Source organism: Mya arenaria, chromosome 10 (genome assembly GCF_026914265.1).
Source record: "Mya arenaria isolate MELC-2E11 chromosome 10, ASM2691426v1".
NCBI classification, from domain to species: domain Eukaryota; kingdom Metazoa; phylum Mollusca; class Bivalvia; order Myida; family Myidae; genus Mya; species Mya arenaria.
The window spans coordinates 44576082-44597183 of NC_069131.1; the positions used below are offsets into that span (position 1 = coordinate 44576082).

The following is a 21102-nucleotide window of genomic DNA, read 5'->3' on the forward strand; positions in this document are numbered from 1 at the left end:
CTCCAGAATGAAAGAAAGTGGATCCAGGGGGTCTCTGGAATAAAAGACAGCGTGGTTGCAAGAATGAAAGGCAGTGGGTTTAAAGAATGGATTTTGGGTTGGGGGGGGGGGGGGGCGTAACTTTTAATCACTCTAAAGGTTGCACTAGCAGATCCAGGGGCATACCTATAGTTCTAATATCATAATGAGGTTTCTATTAGGACGACTAATTTAGTCGTCCTAATAGAAACCTCGTTATGATAAAATGACGGTGAAAAATCAAAAAAAATTTTTGGCGAAGCCAGGGATTGAACCATGGGCATTGAGATCTGCAGCTCAACACCTTCACCGCTGGACTACCAAATCCGCACAACAGTTTAGAGTTGTCATTACATACTTCAACCAACAGTGTGGCCATCCCATGTGACTCGTGACGTCATTTTACGCTAATAATTGGAGAAAGAAAGTGTAAACAAAACACAGAAAAATAGCCGTAAGTATTTTATTATTCAACCGATTTTGTCGAAATATAGTGCATTCAAAGGGGAATTTTGATACCTTTCCACGGCGATCAATGTCGTTATCGTACGTTCAGTATTTATCTCTCTGATTCGAGGCAAATATCCACGGCGCTTGAAGAAATCCGTGATATTTAAACGACAAACATATGCTCCAATTGCATCATATCTACATGCATGGTGGAACAGTGAACAAGTCATATTTGCCTAGATCAACCAATTTAAAATTGCTTACCTTCTTTCTTTTTCTTTGTTGCTAAAGAAACTGTGCAAACTCTTCTGTTTCTTGGGGCGTTTGGGACTTGACGGCGCAGCCATATTTGTTGTCGTATAAATGTACCCAAAGGAAATTAATTGACTGATGTGTTTGTTTGTATGGGTTTTACAGCGCATCAACATGATCATGTTATATAGTGCCGAATTATTACAGTAAGGGAAGGCGGGAACGTTTAAATTGCGTGCACTCTGTGTTGTGTACGAGTACATCTCAAAAGGCAATGTTGTATTAAGATACGCGAGCGAAGCGAGCGAAGAAAAAATAGGAAAATATAGTATATTTTATTGTTTCCATACCAAAGAACATGTAAGCTCCGGGAATTTTAGGGGGGCGTGCGCCGGGTGTGCCCCCCCCCCTGGATCCGCTAGTGAGACAGGGTCTTCCAGAATAAAAGACAGGCGATCTCCAGAAAGGAAGACAGGAAGTTTCCAGAATGAGAGACAGGAATTTTCCAGAATGAGAGACAGGAAGCCAGAATGAAAGACAGGAGGTTTCCAGAATAAAAGACAGAAGGTTTCCAGAAGGTTTCCAGAATAAAAGACAGGGGTCTCCGGAATGGAAGACATAGGGTCTCCAGAATGAAAGGTAGGGAGTCCCCAGATGGTAGTCCCCAGATTAGAAGACAGGGGGTCCCCAGAGTGAAAGACAGGAGGTTTCCAGAATAAAAGACAGAAGGTTTCCAGAAGGTTTCCAGAATAAAAGACAGGGGTCTCCGGAATGGAAGACATAGGGTCTCCAGAATGAAAGATAGGGAGTCCCCATATGGTAGTCTCCAGATTAGAAGACAGGGGGTCCCCAGAATGAAAGACAGGAGGTTTCCAGAATGAGAGACAGGAAGTTTCCAGAATGAAGACAGGAGGTTTCCAGAATAAAAGACAGAAGGTTTCCAGAATAAAAGACAGAAGGGTTCCAGAATAAAAGACAGGGGCTCTCCAGAATGGAAGACATAGGGTCTCCAGAATAAAAGATAGGGAGTCCCCAGATGGTAGCCTCCAGATAAGAAGACAGGGGGTCCCCAGAATGAAAGACAGGAGGTTTCCAGAATGAAAAACAAAAGGTTTCCAGAATTTCTCTAGAATGGATGATAGGGGGTCTCTAGAATGGAAGACAGAGGGTCTCTAAAATGAGAGACAGGAAGTTTCCAGAATGAAAGACAGGAGGTTTCCAGAATAAAAGACAGAAGGTTTCCAGAATGAAAGACAGAAGGTTTCCAGAATAAAAGACAGGGGCTCTCCAGAATGGAAGACATAGGGTCTCCAGAATGAAAGATAGGGAGTCTCCAGAATAGAAGACGGGAGGTTTAAAAATAAAAGACAGGGGGTCTCCAAAATGAAAGACAGGGGGTTTAAGAATAAAAGACAGGGGGTCCCCAGGATGGATGACAGAGTCCCCAGAATGGAAAACAGGGGGTCTCCAGATTAGAAGACAGGGGGTTTAAAAATAAAAGACAGGGGGTCTCCAGAATGAAAGACAGGGGTTTAAGAATAAAAGACAGGGGGTCCCAAGACTGAAAGACAAGGGGTTAAAGAATAAAAGACAGGAGATCCCCAGAATGGATGACAGAGGGGGGTCTCTAGAATAGAAGACAGAGGGTCTCTAGAATGGAAGACAGGGGGTCCCCAGAATGGAAGACGGGAGGTTTCCAGAATGAGACATTGACTCTCTGGAATTAAATACAAGTGGTCTCCGGAAACAAGAATAGCACAATCTAGCTATGACTTTCAGAAAGATGATTAGATGAATTAAAAATCACCTTACTTCAAATCCAATCTGGAACAATTTTGAGAATTATAATTTTCATCTTGTTGAGCTAATAAGTAACTAGATTCTGATTTTTTGAATGGGGGTCCTTCGGGGCCAAGTTCGTAGTAGGCATATCAGATGGTTACTACAAATCATTACATGGTAAAGCAGTCACAACAAGAGCTGTCACAGAGACAGCGCGCTCGACTATTCAGTGGCTTTTCGGTGTATGGATTGAAAAATTTTGGCGAAACATACATTGATCACTGTTGGATTAGATTTCAATGCAATACATGATGTGCTGAGATATTTACATAAATTGAATTGGAAAATATTTGAGGTGGTACGCAAACTTAAATGTAAATTCTAAGTCAAAAAAGGGGCATAATTCTGTCAAAATGCTCAATACAGTGACCTCCTCCTGTGTACAGGTTGGGGGCATGATGGTGAACAAGCCTGCAAAGTTTCAAAGCCAGATGTCAATGGACTTTGAAAATACTTGAGGTGGTATGCAAACTTTAACGTAAATTTTAAGTAAAAAAGGGGCATAATTCTGTCAAATGCTTTATACAGTGACCTCCTCCTGTGTACAGGTTGGGGGCATGATGGATAACAAGCGTGCTAAGTTTAAAAGCCAGATGTCAATGGACTTTGAAAATTCTTGAGGTGGTAGGCAAACTTTAACGTAAATTCGAAGTCAAAAAAGGGGCATAATTCTGTCAAAATGCTTTATACAGTGACCTCCTCCTGTGTACAGAATGGGGGCATGATGGTTAACACGCGTGCTAAGTTTAAAAGCCAGATGTCAATGTCTTTGAAAATATTTGAGGTGGTACGCAAACTTTAATGAAAATTCTAAGTCGATAAAGGGGCATAATTTTGGCTAGAATGTTTGATAGAGTTACCTCCTCCTGTGTACAGGTTGGGAGCATGATGGTGAACAAGCGTGCTAAGTTTAAAAGCCAGATGTCAATGGACTTTGAAAACATTTGAGGTGGTACGCAAACTTTAACATAAATTCTTAGTCGAAAAAGGGGCATTATTTTTGTCAAAATGCTTGATAGAGTTACCTCCTCCAGTGTACAGGTTGGGGGCATGATGGTGAACAAGCGTGCAAAGTTTCAAAGCCAGATATCAATGGACTTTGAAAATATTTGAGGTGGTACGCAAACTTTAATGTAAATTCTAAGTCAAAAAACGGACATCATTCTGTCAAAATGCTTGATAGAGTTACCTCCTCCTGTGTACAGGTTGGGGGCATGATGGTGAACAAGTGTGCAAAGTTTCAAGGCCATATGTCAACGGACTTTGAAAATATTTGAGGTGGTACGCAAACTTAACGTAAATTCTAAGTAGAAAAAGAGGCATAATTTTGTCAAAATGCTTGATAGAGTTACCTCCTCCTGTGTACAGGTTGGGGACATGAATGATGGTGAACAAGTGTGCAAAATTTCAAAGCCAGATGTCAATGGACTTCGAAAATATTTGAGGTGGTACGCAAACTTTAACATAAATTCTTAGTCGAAAAAGGGGCATTATTTTTGTCAAAATGCTTGATAGAGTTACCTCCTCCAGTGTACAGGTTGGGGGCATGAATGATGGTGAACAAGTGTGCAAAGTTTCAAAGCCAGATGTCAATGGACTTTGAAAATATTTGAGGTGTAACATAAATTCTAAGTCGAAAAAGGGGCATTATTTTTGTCAAAATGCTTGATAGAGTTACCTCCTCCAGTGTACAGGTTGGGGGCATGATGGTGAACAAGTGTGCAAAGTTTCAAAGCCATATGTCAATGGACTTTGAAAATATTTGAGGTGGTACGCAAACTTTAACATAAATGGTTACGCTGACGCTCGGGTGACTAGGATAGCTCTCCTTATTCTTCGAATAGTCAAGCTAAAAAGAACGCTCTGTCAATGCTTCAATACACATGACATCTTAAATTTAACAAGAGATGTTTGTCAAACATTATGCCCCCCTAGAGCGCCATGTTGTCAGGATTATATGGACAATTGAATGAAATATGCATGGACCGAAATGACAGCTGATTTGTCAATGACATTGGCTGACTTTGAGGCAGTTTTAAGATTATGACCATTCAAAGTGTGAGGATAGAGATAGCGTTATGACTATGACCTTCGACTCTATGACCTCAAAATTTATAAGAGTCATCAGCTGGTCATCAAAAATCTAAATGTCAAGTTTGAGGGCCATGGGTGCAGGCATTGACAAGTTATCACACAGACAAGCTTTTTTGTTCAAGGTCACTGTGACCTTGACCTTTGACCCCTAAAATCATAAGGAGTCATCTACAGGTCGGACGCAACTCCAAGTCAAGTTTGAGGGCCATGGGTGCAGGCATTGTCAAGTTATCACTCGAAACATTTTCACATTCAAGGTCACTGAACTTGACCTTTGACCCAAAGACTCCTAAAATCAATAAGGGTCATTTACTGGTCAGCCCAAACTTCCATGTCAAGTTTGATGATCATAGGTTCAGGCATTGTTGGGATATCACTGGGAGAAAATTTGTTATTTTTTTTGCGTTAAAGGTTACTGTGACCTTAACCATGGCCCAATGACCCCCAAAGTGAAGAGGGGTCATCTACTGGTCAGGCCCAACCTTCATGTCAAGTTTGATGACCATATGTCCAAAAATTATCGAGTTTGCTTTCAAGGTCACTGTGATCTTGACCTTTGACCCCTAAAATCAATAGGGGTCATCTACTGGTCTGGCCCAACCTCCAAGTCAAGTTTGAGGGCTATGGGTGCAGGCATTGTCAAGTTATCACACAGACAAGATTTCTTCATTCAAGGTCACTGTGACCTTGACTTTTGACTTGATGACCCCTATAATCATAAGGGGTCATCTACAGGTCAGACGCAACCCAAGTCAAGTTTGAGGGGCATGGGTGCAGGCATTATCCAGTTATCAATCAAAACATTTTCATATTCAAGGTCACTGTGAACTTGACCTTTGACCCAAAGACTCCTAAAAATCAATAAAGGGTCATCTACTGGTCAGGCCCAAGGACAAGCTTTGGTCTACCGACGGACCAACCGACCTACCAACATGTGCAAAGCAATATACCCCTCTTCTTCGAAGGGGGGCATAATTAGGCTTGAGACACAATAACGATTATTGCATTCAGACTTTATAAAATTAACAGAGCTGTCACAGTATGTAACGAATGCCCCGAATGTGACATTGACCTTCGAACAATAGTTCAAATAGAGACCACAGTCATGGCATTATGACTAAGCAACATGTCTGGTGCATTTGCTATACCACATAGCATTATGTCTAACCAATATGACTGGTGGCCTTGCAAGACCACATGACACTATGTCTAACCAATATGACTGGTGGCATTGCAAGACCACATGACACTATGTCTAACCAATATGACTGGTGGCATTGCAAGACCACATGACACTATGTCTAACCAATATGACTGGTGGCATTGCAAGACCACATGACACTATGTCTAACCAATATGACTGGTGGCCTTGCAAGACCACATGACACTATGTCTAACCAATATGACTGGTGGCCTTGCAAGACCACATGACACTATGTCTAACCAATATGACTGGTGGCCTTGCAAGACCACATGACACTATGTCTAACCAATATGACTGGTGGCCTTGCAAGACCACATGACACTATGTCTAACCAATATGACTGGTGGCCTTGCAAGACCACATGACACTATGTCTAACCAATATGACTGGTGGCCTTGCAAGACCACATGACATTATGTCTAACCAATTAAGCTGGTGCATTTGCATCAATTGCATTATGTCTAACCAACATGGCTGGTGCATTTGCAAGACCACATGACATTATGTCTGTGCAATAGGATTGAAACACATCTATGCTTGACACTAGAGACAACAATACAGCTTGGGTCTTGCAAATTCAACATCACCTTAACATGTCAAATACATACGGCAAGTTATTTTAAATAGCCTCTGAACATTAAAAAAATACCACCACAGTCTTGCAAGCTACACGTTGTCTTGATATGACAAAAACATGTGGCAAGATATTTTAAAATCTGTCCATACAAGGGAAAGTTACAGCCAGGACACTACAAACTATACACTATGTCCTTATATGCAGCATTCCATTGTAAATAAACACTACATTGTACGTGTGACCTTGACTTTAGAGGTTTGGACATGGGTCTTGCATGCAACACATCGTCTTGGTATGTCAAACACAGGTGACATGTTATTTTAAAATCCGTCCATACAGGAGAAAGTTATAGCCCTGACACGAGAAGTTGAGCCGGACAGTTGGACAGACGGACACTGTGATTTTAATATGCCCCCCTCCGGAGCATAAAAACCATAAGTGCATGACCAAAACCATGATTCAATCATGTTGAAGTGTGCTACATATATCTTTGTTTCATTATGATTGAAGATGTACAAACATGTACATGTACTGTCATAACTCATTAAATCATAAGTGACATCTGACATGAGGAGATTTTCAACATTTCTGCCTTACATACCATTCACATTTACTATAATTGAACTCAGTCTGATTTTACAAAAACAACCCTGAACTAGATCAAAGCATTCTCCTGATATTGCACGGAAATATTTTTTTACATTAGAGGTCACAGCGACGTTGACCTTTGACCTTGTGACCCCCCAAAATATAGGAGTTTTCTAAACCTCATGATCAACCTCCCTACCAAGTTTGGTGAACCTAGGTCAAACCATTCTCAAGATATTGAGCGGAAATGTTTTTTACATTGGGGGTCGCCGCGACCTTGACCTTTGACCTAGTGACCCCAAAAACAATAGGGATCTTCTACACCTCATGACCAACCTCCCTACCAAGTTTGGTGAACCTAGGTCAAACCGTTCTCAAGATTTTGAGCAGAAATGTTTTTTATATTGGGGGTCGCCGCGACCTTGACCTTTGACCTAGTGACCCCAAAAACAATAGGGATCCTCTACACCTCACGACCAACCTCCCTACCAAGTTTGGTGATCCTAGGTCATGCGGTTTTCCAGTTATCGATCGGAAACGAAGTGTGACGTACAGACGGACTGACGGACTACCGGACTGACGGACAGGGCAAAAACAATATGTCTCCCCCAGAGAGGGGGAGACATAATACAGAACACATTGATTTATTAAGAATCTCTTATTTACACTGTAAAGGTTTGTGCAGATAAAAGTCATAAATATATAATATTTAATGTCAGAAATATATAAAAGTGGAGATGGCTGTCACACAATGTATAAGTACATCATCTAACAAAATTAACTATTAAACTCAATTTTGCAAGTGTTGCATACATTATGACATAATCTATTATCATGTTTTTTTTATATGCATCAAGTTTGTAGCTTACAGAAAATACTGATCATTTTGAAGATGTAAGGGAAATGCATTTTATAGGAAACAATTCAATTGTCTTAGAATAAAAAGATTTCAACAGTGTAAATTACGGGGGTATATGAAACTGGTCATATTTCTCTCATGTTATATCGGTAATATAACAATGAAACAAAGACAGCACCAAGTTCTAATACAATTATAATACTTTATTGCAATTTTAAACAAGTTGCCAGAAATATTTGGACAATTGAATGAAATATGCATGGACTGAAATGACAGCTGATTTGTCATTGGATGCATATGAGGCAGGTCATCTACTGGTCATACCTAATCTTCATGTCAAGTTTGATGACCATAGGTCCGGGAATTGTTGAGTTATCACTCGGACAAGCTTTGGTCTTCCAACAGACCGACCGACATGTGCAAAGCAATTATATAACCCCTCTGCTTCGAAGGGGGGCATAATTAAACTAGATGTTCACTGAAAACTGATACTTCAACTCATGCATTTAGTGACATATAAATTTCTACTGTCTACTATATAAGAAAATAAAATATGGACAATCAGAAAACCTTTTTTCAGCTTACAGTCACACTGACCTTGACCTTTGACCCACTGACCTCAAAATCAATAGGGTTCATCTGCTGGTCATGACCAATAAGCCTACCTAGTATGAGGTCCCTGGGTCAAAGCGTTCTCAAGTTATTGATCGGAAACCGTTTTTCATGTTAAGGTCACACTGACCTTGACCTTTGACCCACTGACCTCAAAATCAATAGGGTTCATCTGCTGGTCATGACCAATAAGCCTACCTAGTATGAGGTCCCTGGGTCAAAGCGTTCTCAAGTTATTGATCGGAAACCGTTTTTCATGTTAAGGTCACACTGACCTTGACCTTTGACCCACTGACCCCTCTGCTTCGAAGGGGGGCATAATTAAACTAGATGTTCACTGAAAACTGATACTTCAACTCATGCATTTAGTGACATATAAATTTCTACTGTCTACTATATAAGAAAATAAAATATGGACAATCAGAAAACCTTTTTTCAGCTTACAGTCACACTGACCTTGACCTTTGACCCACTGACCTCAAAATCAATAGGGTTCATCTGCTGGTCATGACCAATAAGCCTACCTAGTATGAGGTCCCTGGGTCAAAGCGTTCTCAAGTTATTGATCGGAAACCGTTTTTCATGTTAAGGTCACACTGACCTTGACCTTTGACCCACTGACCTCAAAATCAATAGGGTTCATCTGCTGGTCATGACCAATAAGCCTACCTAGTATGAGGTCCCTGGGTCAAAGCGTTCTCAAGTTATTGATCGGAAACCGTTTTTCATGTTAAGGTCACACTGACCTTGACCTTTGACCCACTGACCTCAAAATCAATAGGGTTCATCTGCTGGTCATGACCAATACACCTACCAAGTATGAGGTTCCTGGGTCAAAGCGTTCTCAAGTTATTGATCGGAAACCGTTTTTCATGTAAAGGTCACACTGACCTTGACCTTTGACCCACTGACCTCAAAATCAATAGGGTTCATCTGCTGGTGATGACCAATACACATACCAAGTATGAGGTCCCTCGGTCAAAGCGTTCTCAAGTTATTGATCGGAAACCATTTGGTATTCCGACCGACCGACAGACAGACCGACCGACCGACCGACATGTGCAAAACAATATACCCCACTTTTTTCAAAAAGGGGCATAAAAAGACAAACGGCGTGTTATACAACCCTTGTCATGTATTTAGTATTTAAATAGTTGTAACATGCTTGTGAGAGAGCTGACAACTGAGCCACTAGACCATTTTCACCCTCAACATATTTATAGTTGTATCAAGCCACCTACATGTGACACGAGACTCACCTTGCCAATGCATTGTTTTAAGATGCTCCAGATACTGAAGTCGTTCCTGTCAAACATTGGGACAGGAAGATCCGTCCTGGAAAAAATTGTATCACATAAAAAGTCTTATGAAGTAACTACACATGTTTATAACACTGAAGTGGTTCTTTTACTGTAGTTTCTTTGAAGACCTTCTATTAGCAGTTGTCAATAAGTAATTATATAATATAATAAGTTGCCATTCCTCATTTCACGTCTTATAATCTTTTTTACTTGATACATGTTTGATTTCCTTCAAAAATATCGCATGGTTTAGACATAAAATAGGGACACCTGACATAATGTGAAAAATATAGTGTATTTTTGTCATCCTATTTATGCTTTAAATTTTAAAAACATTTCCGAGGTAGAAAATAAATAAGTCTGTTGACCTGTGGATTGCATCAATTCTAGCTGCTTGCGTAAAGATACCCACTTTATAACCAAATCTAAGTTATATCATAGAATATCACAGATCAACTGAGTATCATAATACTCACAGATCCAATATAATTTGGTAAGACATTGCTATTGTGTTGTAATAAAAAATTCAAATACTCGTTTAATTTTCTAATCTCTTTAGGTTTCAACCTGTTTCGACCGCCTAAGGATTATTTTCATTTCAATCATAAATAAGAGATTATTAAACATAATTGTTTGTGTGTACCATTTAAAGCAATCATTCATCTTTGAAAAAAAACAAAAAAATATAATCTGTTTTAATCGTCTGTTGTTTACATTACGCATCCAAAATGGTGGCTGTCAACATGTTGTATTTGACCTAAATACAACCTGCTTTTGACCATGACCTTTAACTATACTTCACAACAAAATTTTGTGCACAATATTTTTCATTTATATTTGTATTACTTGTTTTAACTGTTTTAAGTAATTTATTTAAAAAAAAGTAATTTAATGTTTACATATTTGCCATACAGTCACTTTATAGTTACTTATCATCACAAGAGGGGCAAAGGAATGCACCCAGAGTTGCATTCTATAAAAGCAACGAGGACAGTCCACTGGACAGTTTACGCACAGCACCAGGGCTTTTTCTGCCCATTTTGGGAAAAAGACCCTAGACATTTTGGGAAATTTTGCGTCGTGAAAATGCCGAAATTGGGAAATTTTACAGTTAAGAAAAAAGCTGTGTGAAAGCCCAATTATAATTTAATATAGTTACCTGTACATAAATTTCATTAATTTTAGAATAAGCAATATACCATATTTCATTAAAGGATTATTGCACAATGAGATAATTTAGATGCCCTATCTTCTCTAATTAATAAGTCTTTAATATGTGCAAATAATTTTAATATATTTTAAAACATTTTAATTGTCAACAAATGTTATGTCTTGAATTCAGTTTATAAAATATTACAACTTAACTTCAAATATAATTATAAATTAAAACAAGAGCTGTCACAGTATGTGACGAATGCCACCGAATGTGACATTGACCTATGAACAATGTCAGTACATGAAAAGTTAAAGATCAAACAAATACATATGGCAAGTTATTTTAAATTGCCTCTGAACATAAAAAATACCACCCATACTTGACAACCTACTTTCTTATGTCCTTATATTCAGCATTCCATTGTGAATAAACACTAAGTGTATCTTTCACCTTAGAGGTAGGGACATGGGTCTTGCACGTGACACGTCGTCTTGGTATGTCGAACATATGTGGCAAGTTATTTTAAATTCTGTCCATACAAGAAAAAGTTACAGCCTGGACATCACAACCAATACTCTGTATCCTTATATGCAGCACTCCATTGTGAATAAACACCTAAGTGTGACCTTGACCTTAGAGGTAGGGACATGGTTCTTGCACGCGACACGTCGTCTTGGTATGTCAAACACATGTGGCAAGTTATTTTAAAATCTGTCCATACAAGGGAAAGTTACAGCCCGGACACGACAACCTATACTCTATGTCCTTATATGCAGCATTCCATTGTGAATAAACACCTAAGTGTGACCTTGACCTTAAAGGAAGGGACACGGTTCTTGCACACGACACGTCGTTTTGGTATGTGGAACACATGTGGCAATTTATTTTAAAATCTGTCCATACAAGGGAAAGTTACAGCCCAGACACGACAACCTATACTCTATGTCCTTATATGCAGCATTTTATTGTGAATAAACACTAAGTGTGACCTTGACCTAAGAGGTAGGGACACGGGTCTTGCACGCGACACGTCCTCTTGGTATGCCGAACACATGTGGCAAGTTATTTTAAAATCTGTCCATACAAGGGCAAGTTACAGCCCGGACACGAGTTATTGAGCCGGACACACGGAAGGACGGACAGACGGATGGTGCGATTTTAATATGCCCACCTTCGGAGGGCATAAAAAAGGAGTGGGGGCTATTTGACTAAAATGGGGGCATTTTGACCAAATTGGGGGCGTTTCGACCAATTTTTTCCAAAATTTGACCAAAAGTGTGTGGGCTATTTGACCAAAATGGGGGATATTTGACTTGGGAGCTATTTGAACAGGTTCCTTTTAAAGAAGTATTTTAAATGTGAATCATTCTAAATGAAGGGTTTAATTTGGCATTAATTAAAAGTGACTAACTGGTGTTGTTTCAAGTAAAACTGAAGTTTTTAAAAAAAAATAGCATTCCAGTTCTTTTTCAAATGATGTTTTCTGACAGGTTAAAAATTGGACCTTATTTTTACTGGATGTGATGCAAAATAGAAGTGTTTTACCTATTTTCAGGGGGTGGTCGAAAATAGGTTGTTCCGGGATTTAACTCACCTGTATTTAAAGGCTTTCTCCATATTTTCTTCTCTAACAGATTCTGCCATTATCTCTGTATCTGATTTCTTTCCTTTTAAAACTCTTACAAATCACATGTTCTGAATATGTCAACCTGTTATATTTTATTTTGTTTTCAAGCATCTGTTATTTACAGATATCTATATTTAGCTAAGAATTAGTTTGCACCAGTAGTCACCAAACAATTTTCAACACTGACAGCTTTAAGTCCGAGATCAATCACTTTCATTCGTCCAATTTAGGAAAATTATTTTTGTTGATACAGTCACAGATCAAAACCTGTCATCACACGGTTTACTTTATATAATTTAAACTAGAAAACTGCGTCAACAAGTAGAGAACTATCAAATAATAAACCGATGTACATTTGCATAACTCTTAAAACTCAAAGTGAATATAGACTCATGATAGTAAGCAATTCCAACACAATAATTCATGAAGTATCCATAGATATTGTTGATCACCGACAATTCTGAGTAACTCCAGGATGTTTCCTAATCTACGTCAGCATCTTTCATTGACATTTTCACATGCGGACTTTTCGGATGTTTTCCTTGGAATGTGTTTGAAATAATCTTCTTTCATGAAAATAATGTATGTATGTTTATAGGTTACAGACTACTATTTAATTTCCATATACATTTCAATGTAAAAAGACGAACTTCAGACTGAAAAAAGGGATTTCTAGCGTTCCACGTATACACAACCATACATTTCCTTAAAAAAATCAATTCCAATTGATTAAAGTAATAAAAATGGATGTCATGATTCTCCTAAGATATTTTACTCACTTTGAAAATAGCCATACTGTTCATGCAATCCCTTTGCTTAAAGGCTGGAAGATAGCAAAATTCTAAACCAGCAGAATATACATTAATCGCTGAGCAGTTTATTTATTTTTTCTCTCTGATTGCAGGTGTTGGATTGAATTCAAGGGGTAACAACTATAAATGATTTGCATTACTAAGATTTGAACAAAATATTAACCTAAAGAAGAATTATTGAGTTATGTTCTATTGTGAGTCATCTTATCTGACTGATTTGCATTTTGATAAAAAAAAAATGCCAAACCTGTCAATATGTAAGAGTGCAGCTTTAATGTTACCACCTAAAATTTAACAACACAAAACTGTGTTCTCTATTGCTGAAAAAAGCGAAAAGAAAAGACCAAGGCTAAAACAATATGAACCTAATTTGTGATGATCAAGAGCCTGTCAGAATTTACAATAATACACACCAATACTGATTTGCAATGCTCCCTTTAATGACTCGAAAAATATCGGCGAGGCCCAAGTAATTTCATTTTTAAAATGTGATGAAAAAATGGAAACAGTTCTTCTAGTCAAAATGATGTTACCTAGAAATACAGAGCTACGTTGAAAAATGGAACCCAGGATAACTTTCAAGGTAATTTACGTTTCTATTTATGTCAAATATATTAAGCATGTACAATCTGACATTTTAAAAAACAAGAGATGTTAGTGAAACATTTATGCCCCCTTGGGAGCCAAATTGTTAGTAGGATTTGGACACTTAAATAAAATATGGACAATCAGAAAACCTTTTTTCAGCTTACAGTCACACTGACCTTGACCTTTGACCCACTGACCTCAAAATCAATAGGGTTCATCTGCTGGTCATGACCAATAAGCCTACCTAGTATGAGGTCCCTGGGTCAAAGCGTTCTCAAGTTATTGATCGGAAACCGTTTTTCATGTTAAGGTCACACTGACCTTGACCTTTGACCCACTGACCTCAAAATCAATAGGGTTCATCTGCTGGTCATGACCAATACACCTACCAAGTATGAGGTTCCTGGGTCAAAGCGTTCTCAAGTTATTGATCGGAAACCGTTTTTCATGTAAAGGTCACACTGACCTTGACCTTTGACCCACTGACCTCAAAATCAATAGGGTTCATCTGCTGGTGATGACCAATACACATACCAAGTATGAGGTCCCTCGGTCAAAGCGTTCTCAAGTTATTGATCGGAAACCATTTGGTATTCCGACCGACCGACAGACAGACAGACCGACCGACCGACCGACCGACCGACCGACATGTGCAAAACAATATACCCCACTTTTTTCAAAAGGGGGCATAATAATAAAACCTACTTCATAATTTTAAATAAAGAATACATAGCTTGACCAAAATATGATCAGCCTATGCATCAAATGCCCAGAGATCCAAATTTGTAGGTACAGACTATTCTACAAAACTATTCATTGACTGACCGATCCATACCTTGGACATGGGGGGGGGGGTAAACAAAGATTATTTCAAGTCTGGCCATGATTATTATAAATAATCAGACAGTGTGCATTTTTAATATATGTAACCATTTTAAAGAGTTTTGAATTTAATATTGAGTTTGAATGTCCTTTCGTAGTGCATTTTCAATCTTTTCTATGTCTTAGTAGCTATTTCCCAAAACTAGGTGCTAAAAAGCATGCCTTAATTATGTATCTGTCTTATATAATGACAGCATCATGTTATAAAACATGAGAGTTGTTTCTTTTGTGAAGGCACATGTGTATTTCATAATGCCATCCTTCAATTTCATGTTATCTACTCTTAAGGTGATTCTTTCAGCAAATTATGTTCATTGAGTGATAAAATTCCCAAATGCGTATTAGTGTAGATTATACACATTTCATTAACCTTGATTGTAACGAGAACTGATAGTTTATAAAATCATGCTTGAATATGTTTCCTGGGTAGAAACCACTACTGGTGTCCATTGACAGGCTGCTAACAAGTACCCTAAGTGGGGCTGGAACACAAACCCCTTGGCTTAGAGGCGGACACCTTTATCACTAGACCACTAGTGGGGCTGGAACCCAAACCCCTTGGCTTAGAGGCGGACAACTTGCTCACAAGATCACCCTCATTGTTTGTGTGCGTATTTTTGCTGCACTGTTTAATTTTCTAGAACTATTAGTACAAGAGCCGTCGTAAGACAGCGCACTCGACTACGCCGCTTTGACTTAGAATACAATAACGATGTAATAATACCAAGTTTGGTCTCTTTATGTCAAACCTAACTAAAATTATTCGATACATAAGGTGACTTTGATGCTGCCCTCCCACCAGCCCGCCCAAACAATGATGCAAGTCATTCAAATAACTTGATTTCCCATTATGAAAATGTGGTTAAGAATATACAAATATGCCTTTCAAAGGAAATTAAAAAAAATAAAAAATTCAAGGGCCATAATTTGTATTTAGGCTTAAAACAGAGTTATGTTTTTTGTTGTAAGATTGTTGTGAATAATTTTGAATTTTATTATGTGCATTTAATGAACGGTATAGAATTTTTTTTATTAAAATCCCAACTTGCCCTTAACTTTTACTTGCCTAAAACTTTAACCTAAGTCAATCAGGGGCAATAATTGTATTAAGGATATGGAGTTATGTAACCTCATTGGGTGATGGTCCTGAACAATTGTGTTAAGTATTAAGTCAATTGAATGAAGGGTATAGAAGTTATTAAACAATATCCCAACCTGCCCTAAAACTTTTACCTAAGTTCCATAGTCAATCAGGGGCCATAATTTGTATAAAAGATAATATGGAGTTATCTCACCTCATTATGTGATGGCTCTGAACATCTGTGTGAAGTATAAAGGCAATTGAATAAATGGTATTGGAGTTTTAAGTGAAAATCCCAACTTGCCCTAAAACTTTAACCTGCCCTAAAACTTTAACCTGTCAGTTCCATAGTCAAATCAGGAGCCATAACTTGTATTTAGGATAATATGGAGTTATGAAACCTCATTGTGTGATGGTCCTGAACAACTGTGTGAAGTATTAAGTCAATTGAACAAAGGATATAGAAGTTATTACTAAATATTCCAACTTGCCCTAAAACTTTAACCTAAGTTCCATAGTCAATCAGGGGCCATAATCTGTGTAAAGAATAATATGGAGTTATCTAACCTCATCATGTGATGGCCATGAACAACTGCATGAAGTATTAAGTAAATTGAATGTAGGGTATTGGACTTATAAGTGAAAATCCCAACTTGCCCTAAAACTTTAACCGGACGCCGACGCTAGGGCGAGTTGTATAGCCCACCTATTCTTCGAATAGTCGAGATAAAAATATGACTTGTTCTTACATATTAAATAACTATTTCAATATAAGCTACATGTATATGACTAAGGCAAAATCAAACACAAGAACCTTTTTCATGCTTGAAGGGAGTATCTATTTTGAAAGGGAAAATTATAACTTTCAAAATTCTCTTTTCCGAAAAATATAAATGATTAAATTCAATGAAATGCTTTAATTGTACCTTCCACCAAGCTGCAATTGGTAGTTAACTGGCTTATTCTCACTGTCGGCTGTGTTGAGGTCAAATTGGCAAGACTGGTAGGACATGTCTGACACCATGGATCGCCTGTCCATGGGTAATGACAATGGGAGGTGAATATCTGAAGCAGAATTGTATAACAATGTACTGTTTTTGTCAGGATAGTGATGTTTTTACTTTTTAATATAAACTTATAACATATACAAAATAAGGTGTCCTAAATGATTTCATCCTTCATGCAATAAACCTAAAATCACATCGCTATTGTGTTTATGACCCATACTACCACATATTGGCACCACAACTGTGTTTTTGACTAATACTGGCACTTATATGGATCACTACCAATACTGGCACTTATATGAACCACAACCAATACTGGCACTTACATGGATCACTACCAACACTGGCACTTATGTGGATCACTACCAATACTGGCACCTTCATGAACCACTACCAATACTGACACCTATATGAACCACTAACAATACTGGCACCTATATGATCCACTACCAATACAGGCACCTATATTAACCACTACCAATACTGGCACCTATATGAACCACTACCAATACAGGCACCTATATTAACCACTACCAATACTGGCACCTATATGAACCACTACCAATACAGGCACCTATATTAACCACTACCAATACTGACACCTATATGGCAGGGTTCGAATTTAGACTCGCATACTCGCAAAATGCGAGCGACATTTACAAATTGCGAGTGACTTTTATTCAAGCTCGCAAAATTCTGCGAGTGGCTTTTTCTTGACCACAAAATGTTAAAAGGAAAGTAGAATAAACATGAACTTAATTCCGCTACGTAGTCGAGTGTTAACAGCCTATAAGTGGCATGTTTGCACTACCAGTATAAAGAAGACAGTACGGAGTCACGCTCTAGTAAGTTTTCAAAAATAGAACAAATACGGAAAAGGCCGAGTTTTTTCTCGAATCTTTCCGGGATGCTCCGAGGCGTGCATTATACAAAGTGAATACGAATGACGTAATCACCTAGCTCAATCATTGGCTAAATTTAGCGCTTTCGCGCACTATATATGTAAACCCCATCATCCTTTGAATATATTTTCGCCCAGCTGTCAAAACGAATAGACTTCGTCGATCGATATATTTCATGGTCCAAAGTATCCACGCTACATTTACTGTTGCTTTTTTTTTATTTCAAATTTATAATGTTATTGATTTTAATACTTACAGACTTAATGAAATCTGTAGCGTGCTTGTCGAATGGGTATTTAAAATTACCCGATGGCGAGGGTAAATATACAAAGTGAACAATGTCAAATTATTGGACAGCTTTGTTATCAAAAAGCTGCCAGCATCAGATGAGTCTTTCCCTACCCCCCAAATAGAATAAGCCATCAACAAGTTCTAGTAGTCGAGTAACTCAAGATTGATATTTTTTAATATTCATAATATGTCTTAAGTGTAAATTTCTACTTCAATTAGACAATATTATAAGGGAATAAAGCAACTAATAAAATTGCAAGTTGATTTTTCATTTTGCGAGTTGCCTCAAAATGCACTCGCAAAATTTTGCAAGTGCTCCTCAAAGTTAAATTCGAACCCTGTATATGGATCACTACCAATACTGGCACCTATATGGACCACTACCAATATTGGCACCTATATGATCCACTACCAATACAGGCACCTATATGAACCACTACCAAATACTGGCACCTATATGGATCACTACCAATACTGACACCTATATGAACCACTACCAATACTGACACCTATATGGATCACAACCAATACTGGCACCTATATGGACCACTACCAATACTGACACCTATATGAACCACTACCAATACTGACACCTATATGGATCACAACCAATATTGGCACCTATATGGACCACTACCAATACTGGCACCTATATGAACCACTACCAATACTGGCACCTATATGAACCACTACCAATACTGGCACCTATATGGACCACTACCGATACTGGCACCTGTATGAACCACTACCGATACTGGCACCTATATGGACCACTACCGATACTGGCACCTATATGGACCACTACCGATACTGGCACCTATATGAACCTCTACCAATACAGGCACCTACATGGATCACTACCGATACTGGCACCTGTATGAACCACTACCAATACTGGCACCTATATGGACCACTACCAATACTGGCACCTATATGAACCACTACCAATACTGGCACCTATATGGACCACTACCAATACTGGCACCTATATGGACCACTACCGATACTGGCACCTGTATGAACCACTACCAATACTGGCACCTTTATGGACCACTACCGATACTGGCACCTATATGAACCTCTACCAATACAGGCACCTATATGGATCACTACCGATACTGGCACCTGTATGAACCATTACCGATACTGGCACCTATATGAACCACTACCAATACTGGCACCTATATGGACCACTACCGATACTGGCACCTGTATGAACCACTACCGATACTGGCACCTATATGGACCACTACCGATACTGGCACCTATATGGACCACTACCGATACTGGCACCTATATGAACCTCTACCAATACAGGCACCTACATGGATCACTACCGATACTGGCACCTGTATGAACCACTACCAATACTGGCACCTATATGGACCACTACCAATACTGGCACCTATATGAACCACTACCAATACTGGCACCTATATGGACCACTACCAATACTGGCACCTATATGGACCACTACCGATACTGGCACCTGTATGAACCACTACCAATACTGGCACCTATATGGACCACTACCGATACTGGCACCTATATGAACCTCTACCAATACAGGCACCTATATGGATCACTACCGATACTGGCACCTGTATGAACCATTACCGATACTGGCACCTATATGAACCACTACCAATACTGGCACTTATATGAACCACTACCAATACTGGCACCTATATGAACCTCTACCAATACAGGCACCTATATGGATCACTACCGATACTGGCACCTGTATGAACCATTACCAATACTGGCACCTATATGAACCACTACCAATACTGGCACTTATATGAACCACTACCAATACTGGCACCTATATGGACCACTACCAATACAGGCACCTATATGGATCACTACCGATACTGGCACCTGTATGAACCACTACCAATACTGGCACCTATATGAACCACTACCAATACAGGCACTTATATGATCCACTACCAATACTGGCACCTATATGGATCACTACCAATACAGGCACTTATATGGATCACTACCAATACTGGCACCTATATGAACCACTACCAATACTGGCACCTATATGGACCACTATCAATACTGACACCTATATGCACCACTACCAATACTGGCACCTATATGGATCACTACCAATACTGGCACCGATATGAATCACTACCAATACTGGCACCTATATGGATCACTACCAATACTGGCACCTATATGGATCACTACCAATACAGGCACCTATATGAACCACTACCAATACTGGCACCTATATGGATCACTACCAATACTGGCACTTATATGGATCACTACCAATACTGGCACTTATATGGATCACTACCAATACTGGCACCTATATGGATCACTACCAATACTGGCACCTATATGGATCACTACCAATACTGGCACCTATATGAACCACTACCAATACTGGCACCTATATGGATCACTACCAATACTGGCACCTATATGGATCACTACCAATACTGGCACTTATATGGATCACTACCAATACTGGCACCTATATGGATCACTACCAATACTGGCACCTATATGGATCACTACCAATACTGGCACCTATATGAACCACAAACAATACTGGCACTTATATGGATCACTACCAATACAGGCACTTATATGATCCACTACCAATACTGGCACCTATATGGATCACTACCAATACTGGCACTTATATGGATCACTACCAATACAGGCACTTATATGATCCACTACCAATACTGGCACCTATATGAACCACTATCAATACTGGCACTTATATGAATCACTATCAATACTGGCACTTATATGATCCACTACCAATACTAGCACTTATATGATCCACTACCAATACTGGCACTTATATGGATCATTACCAATACAGGCACTTATATGATCCACTACCAATACTGGCACCTATATGAATCACTACCAATACTGGCACCTATATGAATCACTACCAATACTGGCACTTATATGAATCACT

General features: G+C 38.8%; 1 protein-coding gene across 6 annotated transcripts in view; it reads right to left on the bottom strand.

Moving 5' to 3' along the window:
- The window catches only part of LOC128206426 (oxysterol-binding protein-related protein 1-like), a 131565-nt gene that overhangs the window by 86204 nt on the left and 24259 nt on the right, over positions 1 to 21102 (bottom strand). For all 6 annotated transcript variants that reach the window (XM_052908851.1, XM_052908846.1, XM_052908848.1 and 3 more), the window contains exons 16-17: positions 16870 to 17008; positions 9756 to 9831 (exon numbers count right to left, since the gene is read on the bottom strand). In XM_052908851.1, coding sequence (XP_052764811.1) covers positions 9756 to 9831; positions 16870 to 17008 — 215 coding nt within the window. The remainder of the gene's footprint in view (positions 1 to 9755; positions 9832 to 16869; positions 17009 to 21102) is intronic.